The following is a 23,373-nucleotide window of genomic DNA, read 5'->3' on the forward strand; positions in this document are numbered from 1 at the left end:
TGCGTACAAATGAATCATTTTATTTAAATATTTATAAATAAGTTTTAGTATCGTTTTACAGTTAGTGTTCAAATATTTCAATATCAAATTTATTGTACTAAAAAGAATGTATTATTTGATTATGTTTTTTAAATACAAATTACACTAAGTGTTGAAATACATCTGAAAAATATTTTTAGCAAGATTGTCATTGAGAGTATAGTAACTAGTAAGTAATACTAAGTAAAATAAATGACATTAATAGCTATATATCAAAAAATTTATTATGAAATATACTTATAACCAGGTCTCGGAACTTAAAGCATTTGCTTATTTTTATGGATTGACTTAAAATGTAGCAGAGTGCTATGGAAGTGATGTCATGTTACAACACGTTAAATTATGAAATTTGAATGTGTTTTTTTCAACGATTTTTTAAAAAGATGCTTATTTCCAATTTTTATGATTATTTTTGGTGTTTTTGACCACTTTTTCTACTTTTTATAGTTTTTTCAGAAAATCCCTCGGAAAATCTATAAACAATAAGGCAAAATGTCTCGAAAGTGAAGATTGATTTTTTTATAATATAGATTTTTTTTTTTGATTTTTGATTTTTTAGTTAATAACTTTTCCCAATCTTTTTGTTTCAATATTTTTTATAATATTTTTATTATATATTTTATAAAGTTACAAATTATGTATATATTTTTTTATTTAATATTTTTGCTCAAATTTAAGTTTTTGAAATGCTTATTTGAGTGCTTATAACGATGTGTTTTACCGCTTATTTTAATGATTTTTAAGTGCTTTATTCCCGAGCTCTGCTGATGTACACTGAAAGACGATTTCCGCTCAAATCGTTTTTTCATATACAATGGTACATCATTTAATTTAAACTTAACACACCCGTAGGCCATAACAGTAACCCACTCGACACAATCAACACTAGTTAGTAGGGTGGAACCCACTTGTCCAACTTTTTTATATCTTATAGTTATTTATGTTAAAAAGCGATGTCTAGGTGGACATGCTTAATTTAATTATATTATTAGTTTTATTATTTTCTCAATAATCAATATACAACATATATTTCATAGTAAAAAAAAAAAAATAAAATAAAAAATTCAATAAGTAGTGAATAATTTGTAAATGTAGTTGTGTTTTTACAATGTTTGATGGCGACAAAAAATGGTTGCTAGTAAATATTGACCAAAAACGATTACAGATTACTCACATACACTTATAAATTATAATATTTGTTTACATTGTACATGTCACTTTAATCTAATGTCATCACTCATCATTTTAAATTGTCTATATTAATTGCCTATACGACCGACTACAGCCCTCTCAATGCATACTTTTTCTTGTTTTTAAAGTCTATGTGTAAAATGGTTTGCCTATATAATACAAAACCGGCTGTCCAGCTTACTCGATTGTGAATGAATTAAGTATGATCATATTGGTTTTAGTTTAGATTGTGAACTTAAATTATATAAGCTATATTTTTAAAATAATTGAGTCTTTATAGTTAATGAGACAATAAGTTATAATAAATTGTTATTTGTTCATATTAATGTAAGTCTTAATTTACATAATATAAAAATAAAAATAAACCAAAAAAGCACAACGTTTCTTATTATTTGTAAATAAATGTAAAAAAAAAAAAGTGGGAAAGTGGGTATCGCTCTGCTGTATAGTAGAGATGGAGAGTGGGTCACTGTAGGTGAGTAGGTCGTGTGGATGTGTTAAATTTGAATGCAATGACGGGTATCATTGTATACGAAAAACGATTCTGAACGGAGATGATTTTTCAGTCAATGATAATTAGTTGGATATATTACATTATTATTACTTATATTTAAATTGTAATACATCGTTATTTTACGTGATTTTGTAAAAAATTAAATTTCATACGCTCATAAAATGTTTTCTATATTGACGCTGGAATTTTTTTTACAGTTACTTGAAAGAAAACTTATGGATAACCTTGTATTGGATTTTTGAATCTTAAGTATAAATCACAAAAATGTTATGAATTTTCCAACTTCAAAATTCTTTGCAAATTTTCGAGATTTTGATATATTTTGTAAATATTTTAAATTTAAATGCTTATAAACAAAAATTGTGACCAACGATTTTTGATTTTTTTTTACTGCGATAAGTTCAATTTATAATAAATCTTGTATTAAATTTTAAAGATTTTTTGGATAGCCAAATTTTTTTTATCGACATTTTAAGAAAAAAAACATAGAAAAGTCGAAAATTTCAATTATCTATAAGTAGCTTAAAAAAGGTCAAAATATTTTGAAAATTTAATCGTAATTAAATAATCATAATATAAACTTTTGGTGAAAATTTCAAGTATTTACAATGATTCGTTTTTGAGTTACAGCAAAATCAAAAATTCGATTTTGTCAAAAAGTGGTTATGCGTAAAAATTCCCATTTTTTCGTAATTTTTTCAGGGTTTTTCCCGACGTTTTTGAAAACTATTGAAAATGTTTTACTTTTGACTCCCCAAAGTACCAACTAGATGAATTTTCCTTTTCAAAGAGGGGCTGAAGTCAAAAATCAAAGCATTATTACTACTCCAAAAAGTGATGACAGACACAAAAATAAAAAAAAAATACACATCATTGTAAAATCAATACATTCATCACTCCGTTCAGTATCTAATAAAATAAAAAATTCAATAAGTAGGTAGTGAATAATTTGTAAATGCTGTTGTGTTTTGAACAATAATTTTAAATTATATAATAAAAATAAAAATAATAATGATTTTTATATGATTATTATTATTATATCAAAATGTAGAGTACCAATATACCATAATAAAAATAGTAAAATGGTAAAATTACTTTTTGACAACAATATTTATGACGCAAATAATTTGTTCATTAATCATTTTTTACTGTGTTAGATGGCGACAAAAAATGGTTGCTAGGAAATATTGACCAAAAACGATTACAGATTACTCACATACACTAATAAATTATAATATTTGTTTACATTGTACATGTCACTTTAATCTAATGTCATCATTTTAAATTGTCTATATTAATTGCCTTTATATACGAATAGGTATATTTTCTATACAAAATATGTAATAATATTACATTCTTACGTGTTAATCAAAATACTGCTATATTTTTAAAACAATCGGTCTTTATAGTTAATGAGACAATAAATTATAATAGATTGTTATTTGTTCATATTAATATGTAAGTCTTAATTTACATAAAATAAAAAATAAAAATAAACCAAAAAAGCACAACGTTTCTTATTATTTGGAAATACATATATTGATATATGTAATATGTTATATAATATAAAATATTACATTAAATCAATCATTAATATTAAAATTGTTAATATTAACTATTAAAACTTCGTTCTCAAGAAGCTACTAATTACTATCACTGGAAAAGTAAGAAAAATTCTTAGAGCTATTTCTATGTTTGGGTATATATCATTTAGAGAATTAGAATTTATCATATTGATTAGATCTAATAGTGATACAATGAAACCTCTAAATAGCGGACGTTTTTTCGGGGACCGGGATATTTTCACTATTTATGTATAGGAAAATCTCTAAATAAAGGACACTTTTATGGCATTGATATTAGTAATTTTTATCTTAAATTAAGAATTATTTTAGAATACCAGAATAAAAACCTATATGAAAATCTTATCTTATCCGTTCAGTCATTGAAATATTATCGCGTCAATGAAAAATTGTAACTTATGCATTGTCTTATGTCGTTTAGTTGTGTTTGTGATGCCAACGTTTATTATTGTAGTGCGAATTTATTATACGTATTGTTTATACGAACGTTTATTGTAGTGCGCTATAGCCAGCAAAAGAAAACGGTTAACTCTAATAGAAAAAATGGACATTCTGGAATTTCGAACATCAAATTAATGTAAAAATAATATAAAATAAAATTTTTGAATTTATTTATTTAATAAAAAAAATGTTTTCCTCTAAATAGCGGACAAAATTTCGGCGATCGAGAGTGTCAGTGATTCAGAGGTTTCACTGTACTATATTGAAGTCAGAAAATAAAGGCAACGCTTAGTATTTGAAACATATTAGTTCTAAAACTAACTCTTTTCCATCTAAATCTTTTGAATATTTCATTGCAAATCAGATGCATATTTTTATTATTTTTTTATTATATCGTTTGATTGATGATATAGGAAACTAACAGATTATTTCGATTAAAATTGAGATTTTAACTAATATTAAAAATAAATAAAATAAGTTTGATAAAAATGTCTCTAATTTACATGTGTGTATAATTTATTTGCAATATGTAATAAATTAAATTTAAAAACACATACTTGATTGTTGATACACCTAGTTCAGTAGTACAGCACTGTACTCTTGCACTCTACACTGCACTCTTGTATCTAAATACACTATTACTTAAGAATTAGGATAACACTAAGTACTATATAAAATACGAAAACCGACTGACGACTAAGAAACGTAGGTATAGTGTATTAATATATAAGGTATTAATAAAAAGATAAACTTTAATCTCTATTCTGTTTAGATATTATATTAAATAAAGTTGGATATCTGCCGTCATATTAGTTAAATAGTCGGGAAAACCAGTCGTTCATTATTATAGCTATTCCTCTTACGTGCCTATATGGCTATGCGTTTCATACACGTAAAAATAAAATATATTATTATATTGGTATATAATATAAATGTAAAAGTAGTAAACACTTTATAAATAAACATTATCAAGGCGCAATCCAATATTTGGATTACACATTTACGCTTGACTTTAATAAAACTTTAAATAATTTATAAGAAAAAAAAATGCTATTAAAAAAAAACCAATTTTAATTTAACTCAAATGCGCTCCTATCTTTACTGCGCCCTTGGCAAACGCCCATTTCGCCAACCTACGGCACTGTGTATTTGTATTACATTAAGACCAAGTATATTGTACTTATTGTAGTACTTGTACTTTGTAGGTAGTAGGTACACGGTCGTTGTCTGATTACCCATTCGACGGAATAGGCGCCCGCCTAGGGTGTCACTCATTTAAGGGGCCCCATGAAAACGAAAAACCGTATTTTTTTAATAAATTTAATAATACCTGTATTTTATTTACGAATTTACGGGACAAAAGTCAATATGAAATATAAATATTAAGTTGTAGGTATTATACGCAGTAATAAAAACAAAATTATTTTGTGGATTTTTTTGTCGTGGTAAATAGGTATTTGATAATATTTATCACATAATATGTGATATTATATATTATTATATTATCTGGCGGCGACGCGCGACGGTGACGGCGATAAAAATAATTACATAACTGTTGTGCGTTTCAAAAAGAAAATATAGATGTCTAATGATCACCAACGATTTAATATTTGAAAATCAAATGATTTTTTAACTAAGAATTACATTTTATTTTAAGTTTTTTTTATAGTTCATTAAGAAAAATTAAAAAAAATATATTAATAATATAATAATTGATTAATTTTTCTTGTAATTGAAAAAAATTAATAGACATAATTTTATTTATTAATATAAGTTGGTTATTATTAAAGCTGTTTATTTTAATTATTGGGTAGTAAAGTTAAAGATGTATGTAAAAAATAATTTTGTAGGGGCCCATTTTAATTGTCTAGGGCCCAAAAAATGTTTAATCCGGCATAGTGCTAAATAATAATTATTGTTTAAATGCACTTATCTCTATATATTATATATAATACATATTTTACCTGTATTAAACATTTTTTTATCATTTCCATATTGATTTCACTTTTAAAGTGAAATATAATAGAATGTTTATTTTGTTTAATGATTGAAAAATTGAGTTAAATATTATTCGTGGCAACTTAATACTTTTAATTATTATGTATATCACGAATTATGTAATGACATTTAAAAAATATATAGATTCATTTTAAGCTATTAGACCGATTTATATCATGTACTAACACTGTTTTACGGTAAGGTGATTTTTATAAATTACAAGTTAATAACAATAATATAATATAAACGCCTATGTAAATATTATTAAAATAGTTTAATACTAATAATATAATAAATGAAATGTTTTCGTCAAAAATTAATTTAGTCTATTCTACAGTAGTACTAATAAAATAAATTACTTGAATAATAATTTCACAAAAAGCGAGCAAGTGGGTATCTCTCTGCTGTGCTAATGTACAGTAGATGTCTAGTTAATAGTCATGGGTGATTGTGAATATTTTGATGATTGATGAATGTATTAAATTTGAATTTAATAATATATTATTATATACGAAAAACGATTACGAGTGTAATATTTATGTGATATAATATTTCTAAGTATTTATTAGACTATTCGTAATATAGTAGCTTCACTTTATTTTTGTTGAAAATATTTCTTTTCGACCAAGTGAGAAAAATTATATTTAACATTCATAGCTAAATCATTTCTAACTACAAAACAATTCGAAAATGTCCGATATACCTACAACAAATTTTGTTGAAAGTATAAATTTAAACGCATATAAAAATATTGTGATTATAAATGTTGGATATTTTTTAATTGGTAAATGAACAACTACGAGCCTTGTATTACATTTCTAAGCTTTTTTACCCAGTGAATAATTTTTTAACGATATTTATAAAAAAAATTAATAACAAAATAAAAGGAAAAATTAAAATATCTATTAATAGCTAAGAGAGTCAAAATATACTTATGGTCTACCGGTCTACGAATAGAAAATGCTCATAAAAACATTAGATGAAAATGTCAAATATTTACGGTTATTAGTTTTTAAAGTTGTAATGAAAAAATAATTACCTAATTAAGGGACTGACTGGGTCAATATTTCAGGCCGAAAATTTGGTCAGAAGTATATTAAAAATATAATAATGATAAAAAATTCTTAACCTATTATTTAAAAAAATACTTTCAACACATAATATAAATATAAATTATAGAATTTTAAAGTTTGGGAACCCTTACGTAAAGATTTAATAACATTATATATTTACTAACTATGTTTCATGTGTTTATAGGTATCAGGTTTGTACTTATTTATGCATTAAATATAAGACTTTTTGTTATTTCATAATCTAAACTATATTATTAATTCCTAAAATATTATCAGGCCATTTAATCTATTATTGTAACGGGCCAGCGGTATTTGTTCCGGTGTCCCATCAGCTTGGTCCGCCTTTGACCTAATTATAAGTTGCCACAATCGTTAGATACCGTTGATATAATATACGTTATACGTAATGAATACGGTATAAATAGAGGCTTCATCGTATCGTAAGACAATACATTTAATCAATTTTAAGTACGTATAACTTTTTAATTATTTCCAAAAGTGTTACCTGAAGTCCTAAAATAATATAAGCATTCTGTTACTGTTACAGTAGTTCAGTAGATATTTTGTCATTTATATTATTATATGATATAAAAAATAATTTAGACATTAGACCTGTCTAATAATAAAGTATGAAACAACTATTCACTGAAACATAAATTTCGACCACTTCACAACATTCAAAACAAGAAAATATTACTATTGATTAAACTTCAATTTTCGTGTATATTTATTTTTCCCTTTTACGACATAAATGATTTATTTTGTAAATAGTTTTGTGGTAGGTACTTTTAAACGTCGAACAACGTCATGCGTTTGCTAGAAGTATTAAACGCCAAGTACAGAAGAACTGTTGTTTTGTCATGCACAAAGCACAACACGAAAGATAATGATATTATCTATTTTGTCATAGATTGGGCTTAATATGATGCCATACGAGATTAGTGGGCGCACGTGACTGGTGAGCCGCGATAACTTCGAGTACGGTTTACAGTCGCCACGTCGCGCAGTCCAACAAAACGGAAAACACCATAAAACGTAATGCGATAAATAAAAAGGTTTCACTCCAATCACGGAGTATGGGCTGTTTGCACAACGGACCGGACGGAGACACGTCATGCCGCCGCCGCCTCCAGTCATCGTCGCTGAACCGCCGAAGGCCGATATGACTGATACGTGCACAACGTGAACATGACTGAGTGGCGAGTGCCTTGGCCGCTAGACGGAGGCAGTTGACTGTCGAGTCGTGTCGTTCCGTTCGCGAGCAAGTGGTGTGATCAGGGACGTCTGGGTTTGTGCACCGGTGCGGCATCGCGCGAAACGTTTCGCACTCTATACGACGTCCGGTCGAAAACCTTGGATTCTTTTTTATTTCCGTGTCGATTGATAATAATAATTGCCCGCTTCCTCTTTTGCGCAGTCTCTCACTCTAACTCACTGATAACGATACGCGTTTCTCTGTAATCCAAACACAATAAATAATAATAATAATAATAATAATAATAATAACGAAAAATATTAATATTAATAATTATTAATTTCTCGTGACGATGTCGATGTGTAAATAAAACGGTGCGGGCCGTGTCCGAGTCATCTCCGATTCCGTTCGTTTCCATAATTTCGCGTTGGCGGTTTTCACGTAACTCGCCACCATGGTAATCGGCTGTTCGGGTCACTGTAGTTGAGTGTAGAAAGTGCGACACGAACGTTTTTTGGTGCCGACCCGTTTGCCGGCTGATCTACGACGGACGTTACGTCCCTGCCGTCTCGTCGGACGACATGATGTGTGTGCCAGCCCAGTGACGACGGTTCGGTGATCGTCACTAGCCGTGACCCGCCACCCGATCGCTCGGTGCCCATAGCTATTGATGTGTTTGCACGTCATGATGTCATCGAGCACGAACCGAATGATACAGCCCAGGAACCTGGCTTCGATATTGATGAAATTGCACGGTGCGTTTGCCGAAGCCATTACATCGCCAAAAGCTTCCATCGACAAGCGCACTCTAGAGAAGACATGGAAACTGATGGACAAGGTTGTGAAACTGTGTCAACATTCCAAGATGAACCTGAAGAACTCGCCGCCATTCATACTCGACATACTGCCAGACACCTATCAACGGCTCAGGTTCATTTACACACAATATGAGAATGACCTTTCTGAGTTGTACAATAATGAGCATTTTAATGTCTTCATTTTAAATGTGATACGGAAGTGCAAACAAGCCATTAAATTGTTCAAAGAAGGCAAGGAGAAAATGTATGATGAAAATTCGCATTATAGGAGAAATTTGACAAAATTGAGTTTAGTGTTCAGCCATATGCTCAGTGAGCTCAAAGCGTTATTTCCAAACCATAGATTTGCTGGTGATAAGTTTAGGATAACCAAAAGTGATGCTGCAGAATTTTGGAGATCTAATTTTGGAATGAGGTAAGTCTTTAACCTACATATAACTTTTAAATAATTTTACTGTTAATGATGTAAAGGAAAATGTTGGAGAAAATATATAATTTGAAAATAACAGAAATAAATTTTATTTATCTAACAAAACTGAGAAAAAAATTGAATCTTCTAATTACTAATATAAGTTGTTAAAATATAGCCTAATATGTTTAGCTTGTTTAATATGTTTTTAATAAGTAGGTTACCACATAGGTGCTCACCTAAATAAGTATCAAATATGAATAAAACATATTTTGCATTAAATCAATAACTTATAATGTTAGCATGTGCCTATCTATTTAGTTTAATTACCTATATACACAATGATCTTATAATACTTAGGTATTTTTTATTAATAAAATGTAATTCAGACGATAAAGAAATTATTAAATCATGAGATAATCTATTATTATTGTTATAATAAAATCTGCTAAAAATAATAGATACTATGTCCTAAAAACAGCCTGTATCATCTTGTATGTCATTGCTTCTCAAATTAGTAGTCCTGAGAAATCTAAGATGAATAACTACCCAAAAATTAATTAAATATTAAAATGATTAAATGATAATAGAGGTCATGCATATTTCATGAAATAGTTTATTGTAGTTGTTTTTAAATTAATAAATGTTGTACCTACTCAAAAATCTACAATTTACATATTATTGATTTGGCTTTAACTGATTGGAGAAACTGTCTGAAATTATTCAAAAGTTAGATAAGTTCAAATGTTATAAAAATAGATAATTTTCTATACTACCTGTATGAACGTTTTTTTACTTTTGTAATTTTATCTTTGTAATGATAGAATTTTGTGGCTCTATTATATGCTCACTAAATTGCTGGGCCAACTTATCTTTTTGTTTAATTGATATATAATATTCTAAAAAACAATTTTAACTATTATACCAACCAAAAAATAATTTATTGTGTGTTTTATATTACACATAAGAATGACTTGGTATTCCTTTATGAAATTTAAATTAAAAGTTATTAAATTTAATCCAAAATTATACAATCTAAGTAAATTTTATATTTTATAATATTTAATTTTAAGAAAACTAGCCATATAGACAATAGGTATAATAGAGGATACAATAATGTATCCATATTATTTAATATCATACATTTTTAAAAAGGTAACCACTAACTATAAATTGTACATATTTTGAAATTTAATGTAGTAGGTATGTGGATAGATACATAAAAAACTGTTTAATATAGGTATATTAAATAGCTCTGAATCAAATTAATATATCAAATATAGAAATTTTGATTAGCAATACGTCTTTTGAGGTTAAATATTTTAATCTATGTAACATAATAAAACAAAAAAGTATTCAAGTGTGTGTAAGTAAAATATCTCTTCCTCTAGGTAAATACCCAAAATATTTATCTTCCCATGGTACAAACTTTAAATGTTTATTTACAAATAATTAAAACATTTGAGACTATGTATCTACAAATTATTATCAACAATTTAAATAACATTAACCAGCATTTCCTGTGTTACTTATAGATAATTCATGAACAAATAGAATTGTTTACCTGGTTAGATCTCTTTTTGACTAAAAATAATAATAACTAATGAAAACTTCAAATCTTATTTGGTTCACTTTGGATTTATTGTTGTTGAAAATAATAAAACAAACCAGCTAGTTTCTTTGAAGAATACTTAAATTAATTAGTCAATTGATTTACATTACCTTAGTAGGTAAGTCGGTAACATTGTTTTTTATAATTTTATATAGCTTTTAAGTAAAAATATAATTTTAATTTTAAAGTTTTACCTCTCTCCTTCTAATGAATTATTTTTAAAATATAAAATATTATCCAATAGCATAATATTGTTATTTTTTTCACAATTTATGGAAAACAATATAATGTTTATGTAAAACAATATAAGGCCCTTCAAAATTAATTGCAATAATATTAGTCTGTTTTATTGCCTCACCGTGTTTAAGCTATTGTGACTCGATTATACTCAACTATATGTATAGTAGGTATTTATGATAAAAACAGATTATACTGATTTTAAACCTATACGTTTTAATAAAATATTTAAAATTTTACTCTATTTGATTCATATTGTTGTATACATAAATATGAGTTTAATAATTATTGTATCATCCAATTAAATTTATTATTTATTAGATTTAATATTTATTGAAGTTAATGTAAACTAGATAAATCATATTTTTATTAATAAAAATTGTGTTGTTTTGTTTACTTATGTAGTTATGTAAAACTAGATAGGTTTAAAGAGTACAAATACTTATTTTGACAAAGCCAATTTTAACTCTTTCAGCGCCCAGTACAAGAATTATTTTGATAATAATATAAATTATTCTAATTAAAAAGTAGTTATCATTATTTTTTTACAATTTATTAAACGAATTCAACATAAGTATATTTTTCTAATTCTTAACAAGTATTGTTGTTAATTTGTAAGTTGAGGATATTAGTATTTGAAATCAAATCAAAACAGAGTTGTTCATCTGTGTATTAATCCATTAATAATTGGTTTGGGTATTTATAAATATATAGTTTTTCCCTTATTTATATATTGCTCATCATGTATAATTGGTATTTGGTTTTATGGTGTTTATAGTTTTTTTTAATATTTATAGTAGTACTGTAATTAATTATTGTTAGTCACTAACAATTTTCTTAAAATTATATTTTAATTTATTATGCAAATTGACTCATAAAGGGGACGGGGATACCAAAATCTGACCAACTATTAATAATTAATAAAAACGTTATATTAGAACTTAGTCAGTTAATTATTTAAGATTAACTACTGATGAAAGTAGACAATGTTTTTATATTTATTACTATAAAACAAATAACTGTAGAATATAAATTATGTTTAGACTCAGTGTTGGCCTGGCATATAATAGACCTCGGCCGTAATTTTCCTCTGGGACCTCAATATTTTTTGCTTTATTTATTATGAACAAGGTTCATAGGATAGTGGACATTATTTTTAAAGCAAGTAGTACTAAATGAGTAATGCATGTAACATTTTAGATGACTTGGCTATAGTATCAATAATTTGCATTTTCTGAATCTTGATATCTTTTCAAACGCCATTAGTATTAGAGCTTTTTATTAGGGCTAGGATTTATATGGGTTTGCATGTTTTTTTCTTGATTGTCAAGTATGTCTACGATTTGGCATACACTCGATTAAATAGAACAATTTTTTTTTGCATATTTCGAACATAATGCATATAATTGCATTTGTATAAATTTTTGAGAAATTTGTTAATTTTAAATGGTATTTATAATGATGTCTATAATTATTGGGTTATTTGTTAAATTATTGTAAATATACTACCTATCTAAACTAAAATGGACTTAGCACTAAATAAGGATAAGGGATTCAAAATATTTCTAAAAATTTGTGGCAATATAAACAATGAATATGAAATGGATGAAAAATATGTTAATATTATTTTAAAAATCCGGGACAAATTGCGTCTTTTAAATATGCTCCAACAACATCGTGGGATGTGGAAAGAAGTTGAGCCAATATAAATCTATTCGACAGTCGTTCACATAAGAAAATTTATAAAAAACATATACTAATAACTAATAGCATGTAGTAACAATATCAATTATATTATTACTTATTAGATTCTAATAAGTAATAATATAAACTAATATTTAGGGTTCGGGACTTCTAGGAGTTTGCATGTTTTTTAATAATCGTTAAAGTAATATAAAAATTTGTTTCATAGTAATACGAGTTTATATTTAAAATTTTATAGTTGTTTATATTTTGCATATTTGACCATTTTTCTCATTTATAAGTGCATATTTGACAATTATTTATATGATATTAATTATTTATTTCCTTACTTAAAAAAATATCTAATAGTTCAATGTAATGCCTAAGGTAATTAGTACTATATTAAAAATATACAAATGTATACAATTTAAGTTGTTTTTTAAAAAAATTTAAAAAATTTTGTTTTGGACTAATACTCAATGTAAGATGAAAACAAATCTGAAAAAGGGAAAATAATTATCACAGATATTTTATCAAATTAATCTATATAATCAAATTTATGTATTTATGTATCATATCTACAAAAATATTTGTAATAATATATTATTATTATTTATTACAAATATACTTTTTTTAAATGCATATTTAGTGATTCTTTAGGGCATAAATACATGTATATTTTAAGGTTTTTTAGTGTATGAAGTTCCTAGCCCTACTAATTGTTTTTGCATATTTTTGTGTATTTTAGTAAATAAAATGCATATTTTACAATTTTTTACTGTATAGAAATTCTTGCCCTAATGATAAATGTTGTTGATTTGATATTAGACTTCACAAGTTTCAGTTTAGAAAATACCCTTTCACAAGTCACTTAGTAGAGGGTAATTTATAGACTGTAAATAAATTATAAAATTAATTTGAATGAAATGAAAGTTCTTTAATTATAATATAGGCACAGGCAATGCATTTGTTACATTTATCACAGTCTACTAATTTAATTTTTTCTTCATTTTCGCTAACATTGATACTATATTCATTTAATACACTGAAGCCATATTTGGTTGAAAACTTTCAAACTGCAGCTTCAGTACCTTACAAAGTACTTTCCTTTTTACTCCTGGCAACTCACAAATGGTTTCTAAATCACCGTTAGGAAATACATTAATCGAATTAATTTATGAAAAAGTTTTATGGCCCAACCAATTACAATCTTTGAGAAGCCCTTAGTCAACACGTACCTATAACCTATCGTTTATCTATATATTATATTATAGTGTAGTTCTTACTTTACTACTTTGTTTTAATATAGCAGTAATGTTAATAATAAAATAAAATATTGATCAAACTTTTGTACGCTCGGTTGCTTGTACGGGGGCTCGTCATATTTTAAGTTCCACTAATTATAAACTAAAAATAAAAAGCTCAGGGCCTAGCTAGGCCGACATTGTTTAGACTCGAGAACATATTTGTATTTTAGTCATTGGTTATTATTGAAATATATACTTAATATTAGTATACATACATAGTAAGCATTACGGGTGCATGTGTCAATATAATATAATGTATTATGATACATAATATAGTTAAACTTTCTACTATAATATGAGGCAATACTTCTTAATGTAAAAAACACATCGTACTTTGTAATCATTTTTATTATTTTTTGTTTTGAGAACGATCACTCTGCTGCCGCAACAGTTATAGGTAACGTCAAGTTTAAAATTAAAGCAGTTCATACATCAGGGTATGTTGTTGCAAGAGAAGAATTTTCAATAGTTAACATTTCTGCAATTTCTTTTGTTGTCTTTAACTTGATCAAATAGATAATATTTGATGAACAAAATCTGGCGAAATATCTTGATCATACTTTTTTTGTAGTTGTTTCTGCTGACTTGTATAATTTTTCATTGTTCGATTTAATTAATGAAATCGGTTGTAAGCATTTAAAAAAGTGAGTTACGTAATTAAAATTTTGAAATCTCCGTTCCATTTAGGTTATACCATGATCAAATATTATATTAAATAATTCAACTTTAAATTTTTTTTCTGGCGATTATAACCTTTAGTTTTCACAAATTTCATAAAAAAAATTTTTTATTATGTCTGATTTTTAAATGTTGATACTGGGCCCCATTTTCTTGAAAGATTTGTAGCTTCTGTAAAATATTCCAATAAAATTTGTCATATAACCTTTAATTCAATCATTAATGTTTGTAGAAGTTCTGTAGCTGTATGAAAATTAATATCACTTTGTTACAACAATTGTGAGACATCATCTACTTTACTTAGTATAGCACTTACAATTACTAATGTTGATACAAAGTTAATATTTTTAGATTTTTTAAAATTTATTCAGCTTCTAAATGTCTTCTTTATTTTTAGATAGTAATATTATTTTTGTAAGAGCTTTTAAAATATTTAGAAATTCATATCGAATTGGAAAAATAGCTTAATGTTTTGATGACTTCCCTGGCAGAGCAAACTTTTTTAAGTGTAACTCCACCAACTAGTAAAATGTTGTAGTCGTCGTGGTGCTGCTATTACTGCGTAGAGCATTCAATGTTATCTAATACCATCGAGCATAAGCGATAAGTCATGATAGTTTATTTTTATAACAACCACTCATTTGAAGAATTAATTACATATGATGATAAGCTGTCGCTGTATAAATGTTTTTGTATTTTTCATAATCAAATTATTTTCAACGTAAATATTATTTAATAAAAAAACAATGTTGAATTTTTTTATTATGTAATGGTACAGGTCCTGTGCCTCCCCCAACTTGGACTTAACTTGGGAGTCTCATTGGTCTTGGCCTAAATATACCATTAGTCTTGGATTTCAAATTAAAAAATTAATTTAAAGAAATGATTCTTTGTTATATACGTCAATATAAATGAATATGCTACATTTTTGTTAATTCGTAAACAAAAAATATATTTACATAAAACAATTATAAATTAAAATAATATACATTTTGGCCAATCCAAATAATAATACATTTTAATGTTTGTTTTTATAGGCAAAATATTTGCATTATATAACTACATCATACCTACTTATATTGTATTATTTTGTTTCAATTGTCCAAACTTGGCTTATATTTACATTAATTTTCTTAGTAATATAAAATCATTTTAATATAACTAATTTATAATTTTATCATTTATCAACTTATTTTTGTTTTTGTATAGCACTGTAGTTCCTTGGAAACTATTTCGTAGTGCCCTTCATGACGTTCATCCAATTGTCAGTGGATTAGAAGCTATGGCACTTAAATCAACAATAGATTTAACGTGTAATGATTACATATCAAATTTTGAGTTTGATGTTTTTACCAGGTAAATGAATGAATTATTTACATGTTATTTTTTAAGTTTTTAAAATTTACAATTGATGTATTTTTAAAATTATATTATTGTTCAGATTATTTCAACCTTGGCCAACTTTATTAAGAAATTGGAAGATATTAGCTGTTACACATCCAGGATATGTTGCATTTTTAACATACGATGAAGTTAAAGCTCGTCTAGAAAAATTTATCACCCGTCCAGGGAGGTTTGTAATTTTATACATAACACCTGTTTCTAATTATAAATTTAATACAATATATTTATTGATACTACATATAAATCTGATTAATTTGATTGTTAATACTAAGCGCTTTTAATAATAGGATATGATAATTTGATATAACAAAGTATACATAGATACTTAAATACATAAACTATGTAATATATTGGGTGTTAATATTTTACATTTTACTTAGTATCAATATCTACCTCCAGATTAATTAGTTCTTGGTATTAAGTTACCAAAAGTTAAATCAATTGTTACACCAATACAACTTATTATAAAAAATACATTTTAAATTGTTTTAAAAAAATTCTTTACAATTCTTTCTTTTAGACCTTATATTAATCAATAACCTATTTGTGTCCTAAACTAAGAAATAGAGGGGGAAAATAGAAATATCAGTTATTTATTTTTAAATTTAAACAAAAATAGTACATACAGTTAATTGTTTATTAGTATTATTAAAATCACTTTATAATTTTAATGAATTATTTGTATTTTATAGATTTATTGTTGATAAATATGTATATAGTTTAGTTTATTAATTAATTATATTGATTTGTTATTAGTTATGTATTCCGTCTAAGCTGTACGCGGCTAGGGCAATGGGCCATTGGTTATGTGACAACCGAGGGTGAAATATTACAGACCATTCCTCAAAATAAATCTTTATGTCAAGCATTATTAGATGGTGCACGAGAAGGATTGTAAGTATAGTTTTACAAAAAAAAATATGTTTTTTATTATTTACAGTGTATATTGCATTTTATATCAATAAATTTATCAGCTTATATATTTTGTCATAGGTAATATTTTGTTTGAATGATAAAATTTGTTAAATTTTATTTGTATATTTAAAAATAATATCTGAAATATTATATCATAAATCAAAATATTCATAATTCCAGGCGAATTGTAAAAAATTAATTAAGTATGACTTTTTATGATTAGTGTCACGTAAAATACTGTTCAATAACTAAAATTACCTTTTTTATCATAGTTTAAAAAATATTTGATAGTTATATTTGAAAATTATTTTCTTTTTTATGCATAGGAAAACTACTTATATTCTATAGCAGGGGTGGCCAACCAGTCGATCGCGTGATGAATTCGAGTCGATCGCGACTCCCTTTCGTATTTTCTTGAATTTTTGAATTTTTTCTGTAAATTTGTGTATCTTTATATCAACGAATATAAAAATTATACTTAGAAAATGCAATAAATAACTATGAAAAACGAGATTATCCACAGTTATCGAATAAAAGAAGTGTAACACGCATGTACAATGTACATATATAATATACATATTTTTTTTTTATTGACAACTTTTTTGTTTTTTTTTTTTGGTCGATCGCTACAACCTAGAAAATCTCGGAGGTTGATCGCAAGTCTATTAAAGTTGGCCACCCCTGCTCTAAAAAATTTGAGTTTTTAAGGAATTTGTTTATTAATCAATGTTTCAATTTTATTCAGTTATCTCTATCCAGATGGACAAAAAGGAAATCCAGATCTATCAAACGCTGTAGAACAAAGTCCAGAAAATCATATCAGAGTTACACATGAGCAATACGAAATGTATTGTGAAATGGGATCTACTTTCCAAATATGTAAAATATGCACTGAAAATGACAAAGATGTTCGCATCGAGCCATGTGGTCATCTTCTATGCACACCATGTCTGAACTCTTGGATGGTAAGTCGGCATGTACAGTGTCATGTGTTATACCTTATACCAAAGCCTAGTGAATTTTACATTATTAGTCTTATTTTGGTTACGTTAAAATAATGACTGTATTATTTATTCATTTTTTCTGTCAGGAGTCTGATGGCCAGGGCTGTCCTTATTGTCGAGCTGAGATAAAAGGTACAGAACATGTCGTGGTAGACCCGTTTGATCCAAAGAGAGTCAAATATAAAAGTGTTCCCATCATGCCCATTGTAGTACAACATTCTGATGATGAAGAAGATGATGAAGATGATGAGGTAGTAAAATAACATACAGTGTCGTCGTCATCGGCGACATTTTTCCAGCAAGGAAAGTATAATAATAACAAATAATGATAATTAAAGAAAAAAATGGTCATCTAGACTATTTTACTGTGATATCACTTTGTAGACTTATTTTAATTTGTCTGCATTGAATATTTCGATTTAAATATAACGCAACAAAATTCCCATTGCCGATATGTATTGTCGATAGGTATTTTTTTCCGTATGTGATAACTGATATGTCAAATAAAATATTCAAATAAAATGTGATAGAAAATAAGAAGAGTAAAAAATATATATATATATATTAATTATATTTTTTAATTAAATCAATGACAGTAGAATTTAATGTAATTGAGTATAGTGATTATATTTTAAGGTACTATGTGATTGTGTGTTTTTTTACATTAATTATAGATTTATATATTTGCCCTAGTTAATTTTTTGAACCCTATGATTTTAAATCGAATTCCATTTTTATTTTTAATTATTGCTATGTATTAAAATGATTTATACTTTCTATTTAAATTTACTATGTGGACACATAATATGTTAATGATACATTATAAAATGTATCAGAATTAAAAAGATTTCCTTACTAAGGAGAGCAATACTAATATTTTTTTATTCTTCCAGTATAATGCTATTTATTTATTTTAATTGTATGGAGGTTTTTTTTATATACGATTAAGGTATTTAAAAATATGACTGTATAATGTGACAATCGGTTGTTGACTATAATTATTTGCATAGATTTATGTTGTCCTTTCTAGAATATAGATAGTAATATTTACACTTGTAACAATTAATTTAGTTTAAAATAAAAATAAATTTAAATGTGTCGATCCATAAGATTTTTAATCATTGGGTTCATGGTAGATTTATGTAACGATTGTATTATTATTATTCATTGGTTTTATATGTTTAGAAGTTGATTTCTAGTCTCCAAGCAATCTAGTCTAGTTAAGAAATTGTATTTTTCGTTTCTCCTATGTATATATATATATACATAGGTATAATAGGTATATATAATATATATGCATATCTCTTAACTCTAAAACATTAAACCTTAAAACATTTCTCGCATAGTCATATTTTCTAATTTTTTTTATTACATACACTTATATGTATTTGTATTATATTATCATATGTCATTAATTGTTTGAGTGTTGTAAATTTTTTTTGATAATCTACCAAGGTTTGGTTGGAATCAATACACACTTTTCTGTTAATATGATGATATTATGTAGTGTTTAGTAGTTATGTGTTTTCTTAAGTTAAATTGTGATCGATAATTTCTTTGTCTATTTGTATAATATTTTTCATATGTTTAATCAAAATCATTGTTGATATAACACTTAACGTATCATTTTGTTATTAGAAGTTTAATCTAATATTTCTGTAACAATCAAATATTTTACTCTATTGTACACGGTAACCAACATTTTCATGGTTTTTTTTTTAACGTGTTTCAATAAAATCTAATTTAAAGTCTATCTTTACACATATTGTATACTATATGACTTTAAAGCAAATATTTATATTTTGACCAAATGTGTATGTTATTGTATTAACATAGACTTATAATATATGTATATAATATTAATGTTATGTTTACATTTTAAACTATAGCAATACTATACAGTAAATATTATAAATATTGTGTAATATTTATCACTTAGATTTTAAACACTTATAAAGGCAATAATATGTACGAAAATTATTATTAACTCTAATTGTAAACAAACTAAAGTAACGTTTATTTTAGGGGCCTTAAATATTATTGTAATATTACGAATACAGGGTAATGTAGTCTGCAAGAATTAATTTCTAGAGATGAATTCCAATATTATTATTATTATAAGTTGTAGAACAATTTGTTGATTATTATATTTTTTATAGCCCATGGTGGCCAATTGACAATTATTTTTATTATTATTATTTTATTATCATTTTTTATTGTACATCAAGAAAAAACGTGTGTGATTTCATATTGTATCGATCTTTGAGCTTGAGTAAAATAAGTAAAATAAATCAGTGTACGTTAAAATAAACTACATAATTTGTGTAAGGTGTAAATTATAAGAAATGCGTATATAATATATACTGTATTTTAGTATTTATTTTATTCATATTCACTTTAGTTTGTACTGCTATCGTAATTTTTGTAACATAATATATATTTTTTTTATTTGTAAATAAACCAAATAGCTAATTATTATCTGTGGAATTATTATCATACATGATGATTTGATAATTGTTATGTTATATTTTTAATTAATCTGCTTAATAAACCTGATCTTGTCCAAATCAAGTAGTTTATGCCGTATTGAACAAAAAAAAGAAAAGTAAATTGATACATTACATTTCAATAAATATGCATTCATTGGATTTGATATGTTTAAACGATTAATATAATGTAATGTTGCAGATGTTTAAATAAATGTTATTTGACTATGAAAACCATGACAGTAAAATTATTTATTTAAAATAATCTTATTCTATGGTTAATTTTATTAAGCTTTATTTTCATTAAAAACCTGTAACATATATTTAAATTCATAATTATATTATATTGTCACATACCTATAGATTCTACTGATAAATAAACCTACTTGAATACCTACTTATATTAATTGAAATGTTATAAATTTAAGAGGACTTAATACCCGCATATATTGTCTCCGTCTTACACACGTTCGACGTACCAAATTTTCGTTCACCATTTTCAATATTGTGTTGTTAGTTTTGATATTAGAGTGAACTAACCAATTATAAAATTTAAAGGTAAGGTAATTATCCAGGTTGTCCCACGTAGCCTTTTATTGATATTATAATTTTTAAGTAAGTTAAGATCTTTTTGAAACTCAACACATGCGGATTCTATGTCCTCTTAAACCACGGATACAATTCTTCTTAACTCAATTCATCAGTTAATCATAATTTTTTTTTTTACCCAACACAGACAACAGTTATAAGTTATAAGTATATAATAATATATCTTATTCATAAAACGTTTGTCTATTCCTTTACGGCAGTAAGACTAATTAACGATTGTAACTGTAATGCTTCGTGATTGACACTGACAAAAATAGAGGTTTTGATACCATTAAATAAATAATAACTTTTTTTTAAAGTTTAATTATAGGTATATGGACATATGGTATATCTTGGTTCAGTTTGATGAGTGTGTTCCATTACGATATAGATTTACTTTTCGGCGTACCTTCATCGTTTCTCTGATTTCCTCTATAGTATCTCTTATGTGTAATTAAAAAATATAAATTATAATTATTATTATTATACTAAAAATTTAAACTGCACGGTTTTTATTAAGCTCTTTTTATAATTTAGACTAGAAAATTGAAAAACAGAATTGGATAATTATTTTTCAGAAACAAATAAAATTGTTTTTCAACTCTTGCGAACAATTATTTATATGTAGTTTTGTATTTAGTTAGCTATGTGGTATTGCAGTTAGTTGTACTACACGGTTACACCGCGGTTGCGGCGAGTTTGGATTCGGGTTATTACTGTGGTAATATAATATAATAATATGTATCTAATATTATAATTTGGAACGAATAGATGATTGTTGAGTCTACCTATATGCTATATTATACGCTCAATGAAAACACGGATAAACGTATAGTATATAATATAATCTATAATATATGATACGTTTCTACTGAGAAAATTGAACAGCGAACAATGAAATAATATTTTAATGATTTATAATAAAAATAATAATAATGATAATAAGAATGACCGCAGACGATGACTATATTCGCCGACGGTCGAGAAACGTCGAGTAACAAAACACAGCAGAAAATATTATTTCCGGATCAATCAAACACAAAAACACTATTATCAGACGCCTCCTCCGCCACCGAGCTCCTCTTCATACTGTTTACGGAAACAATCTCCCACCGGGAAGAAGTCCCAACACCGTTGCTGGTACATGTTCCACACGTACGTTTCTTGTCCGGTATATTCCGTGTCCGGTTTGTTGATTAGATGCATTAGGAAAAACCTGCAAACGTCGTGACACGGCGATAAGCGAATTTTCGTCGTATCAAATGGGAGAAAAAATGCGCTTTTCATGCGGTCATGCCACATATTATTTGGAATTGGTGGACTCTCCAAAGTTTGAGGGAAACCGGTGATTATAGGATGCAAAGGGAAAAATTTCATCTGATCTGACCTAGTCATCCATCACACCGCTGTGGAGGGTTGATGTAATGGTCGCGTGGTCGGTGGTTACTGGTAATAATAATATATATGTACTCACATGTAGTTGGCGAGATTGTGTTCTTCTTGCACGTGCGTGTCAAAACCGTGCGGAACTTTGTCGAAATAATCTTTGCCAATGCCGCATATGAAACAATTGGACTCCATATCCTCCTTGACGCTTTCCAGTTGGTCACGCAGCTCTCCGAACGCATCAATGATCAAACCTTTAACATGAGTAGATATTGATATAATGTTTGATATGTATGGCAGGTGTAACCGTAGGTACAGTTGATATATTATATCGCACCTTTATAAAAGACTAAAATATATATTTTTTAATACTTTATATACGTATTAAACTTTGCATTACAATTTTCTATGCCCCCCTAAAAATGTATATATACTTAAACCATTCACAAAAGTATGAATTAATCTAAAATTGTCATTACCTTCATATTTTAGCTATCTTATTTCAGATGTAGGTATTATAAATGAAAAAGGACAGTAAATTATAAAAAACAAATAAATGTTTATTTATGTCTCAATGTCTCATACTTTTATTTGTCTAAAAACAGATATTTAAAAATACCTATCGAAAATATTATTTATACTACTTAAAATGTCTTCAAAAATAAATTGTTCGTAAATAATAAAAATTCAACAGACTATAACTTTGTCAATTTTGTAATTAAAAAAAAAACTTTTTACGTAAAAAATACTTTATCTGAATCTGTAGAAAAAAATTGGTGTTGCCGTTTTAAAAAAAGTAAGTTTTATTGCTT

The 23,373-nt window shown here is 26.4% G+C and overlaps 2 protein-coding genes across 2 annotated transcripts in view; one reads left to right on the forward strand and one right to left on the reverse strand.

Annotated features, from left to right (window-relative positions):
- The first annotated feature begins 7,895 nt into the window (after nt 1-7,895).
- Nucleotides 7,896-20,576, forward strand: LOC132924065 (E3 ubiquitin-protein ligase CBL-B). The gene is made up of 6 exons (XM_060988144.1): nt 7,896-9,267; nt 15,988-16,134; nt 16,220-16,351; nt 16,939-17,076; nt 17,843-18,062; nt 18,188-20,576. Exons 1-6 carry the CDS (start codon nt 8,705-8,707, stop codon nt 18,362-18,364), a joined length of 1,377 nt encoding a protein of 458 aa, XP_060844127.1. The 5' UTR covers nt 7,896-8,704; the 3' UTR covers nt 18,365-20,576.
- Nucleotides 20,577-22,005: 1,429 nt separating this feature from the next.
- Nucleotides 22,006-23,373, reverse strand: part of LOC132924064 (ryanodine receptor) — a 53,568-nt gene continuing 52,200 nt past the window's right edge. The window contains 2 exon segments of the mRNA XM_060988143.1: nt 22,006-22,391; nt 22,650-22,815. Of these exon segments, the coding sequence (XP_060844126.1) occupies nt 22,229-22,391; nt 22,650-22,815 (329 nt within the window). The 3' untranslated portion in view covers nt 22,006-22,228.

The sequence above is a fragment of the Rhopalosiphum padi genome, chromosome 3 (assembly GCF_020882245.1).
Source record: "Rhopalosiphum padi isolate XX-2018 chromosome 3, ASM2088224v1, whole genome shotgun sequence".
NCBI classification, from domain to species: Eukaryota; Metazoa; Arthropoda; class Insecta; order Hemiptera; family Aphididae; genus Rhopalosiphum; species Rhopalosiphum padi.

What these genes read in the sequence shown, in the direction of transcription:
- LOC132924065 (XM_060988144.1), top strand. Translation starts at nt 8,705, where the DNA reads ATGTGTTTGCACGTCATGATGTCATCGAGCACGAACCGAATGATACAG. An exon ending in AGATCTAATTTTGGAATGAG is followed by an intron (nt 9,268 to 15,987) that starts GTAAGTCTTTAA and finishes GTTTTTGTATAG; the next exon opens with CACTGTAGTTCCTTGGAAAC. An exon ending in CATGTCTGAACTCTTGGATG is followed by an intron (nt 18,063 to 18,187) that starts GTAAGTCGGCAT and finishes TTTTTCTGTCAG; the next exon opens with GAGTCTGATGGCCAGGGCTG.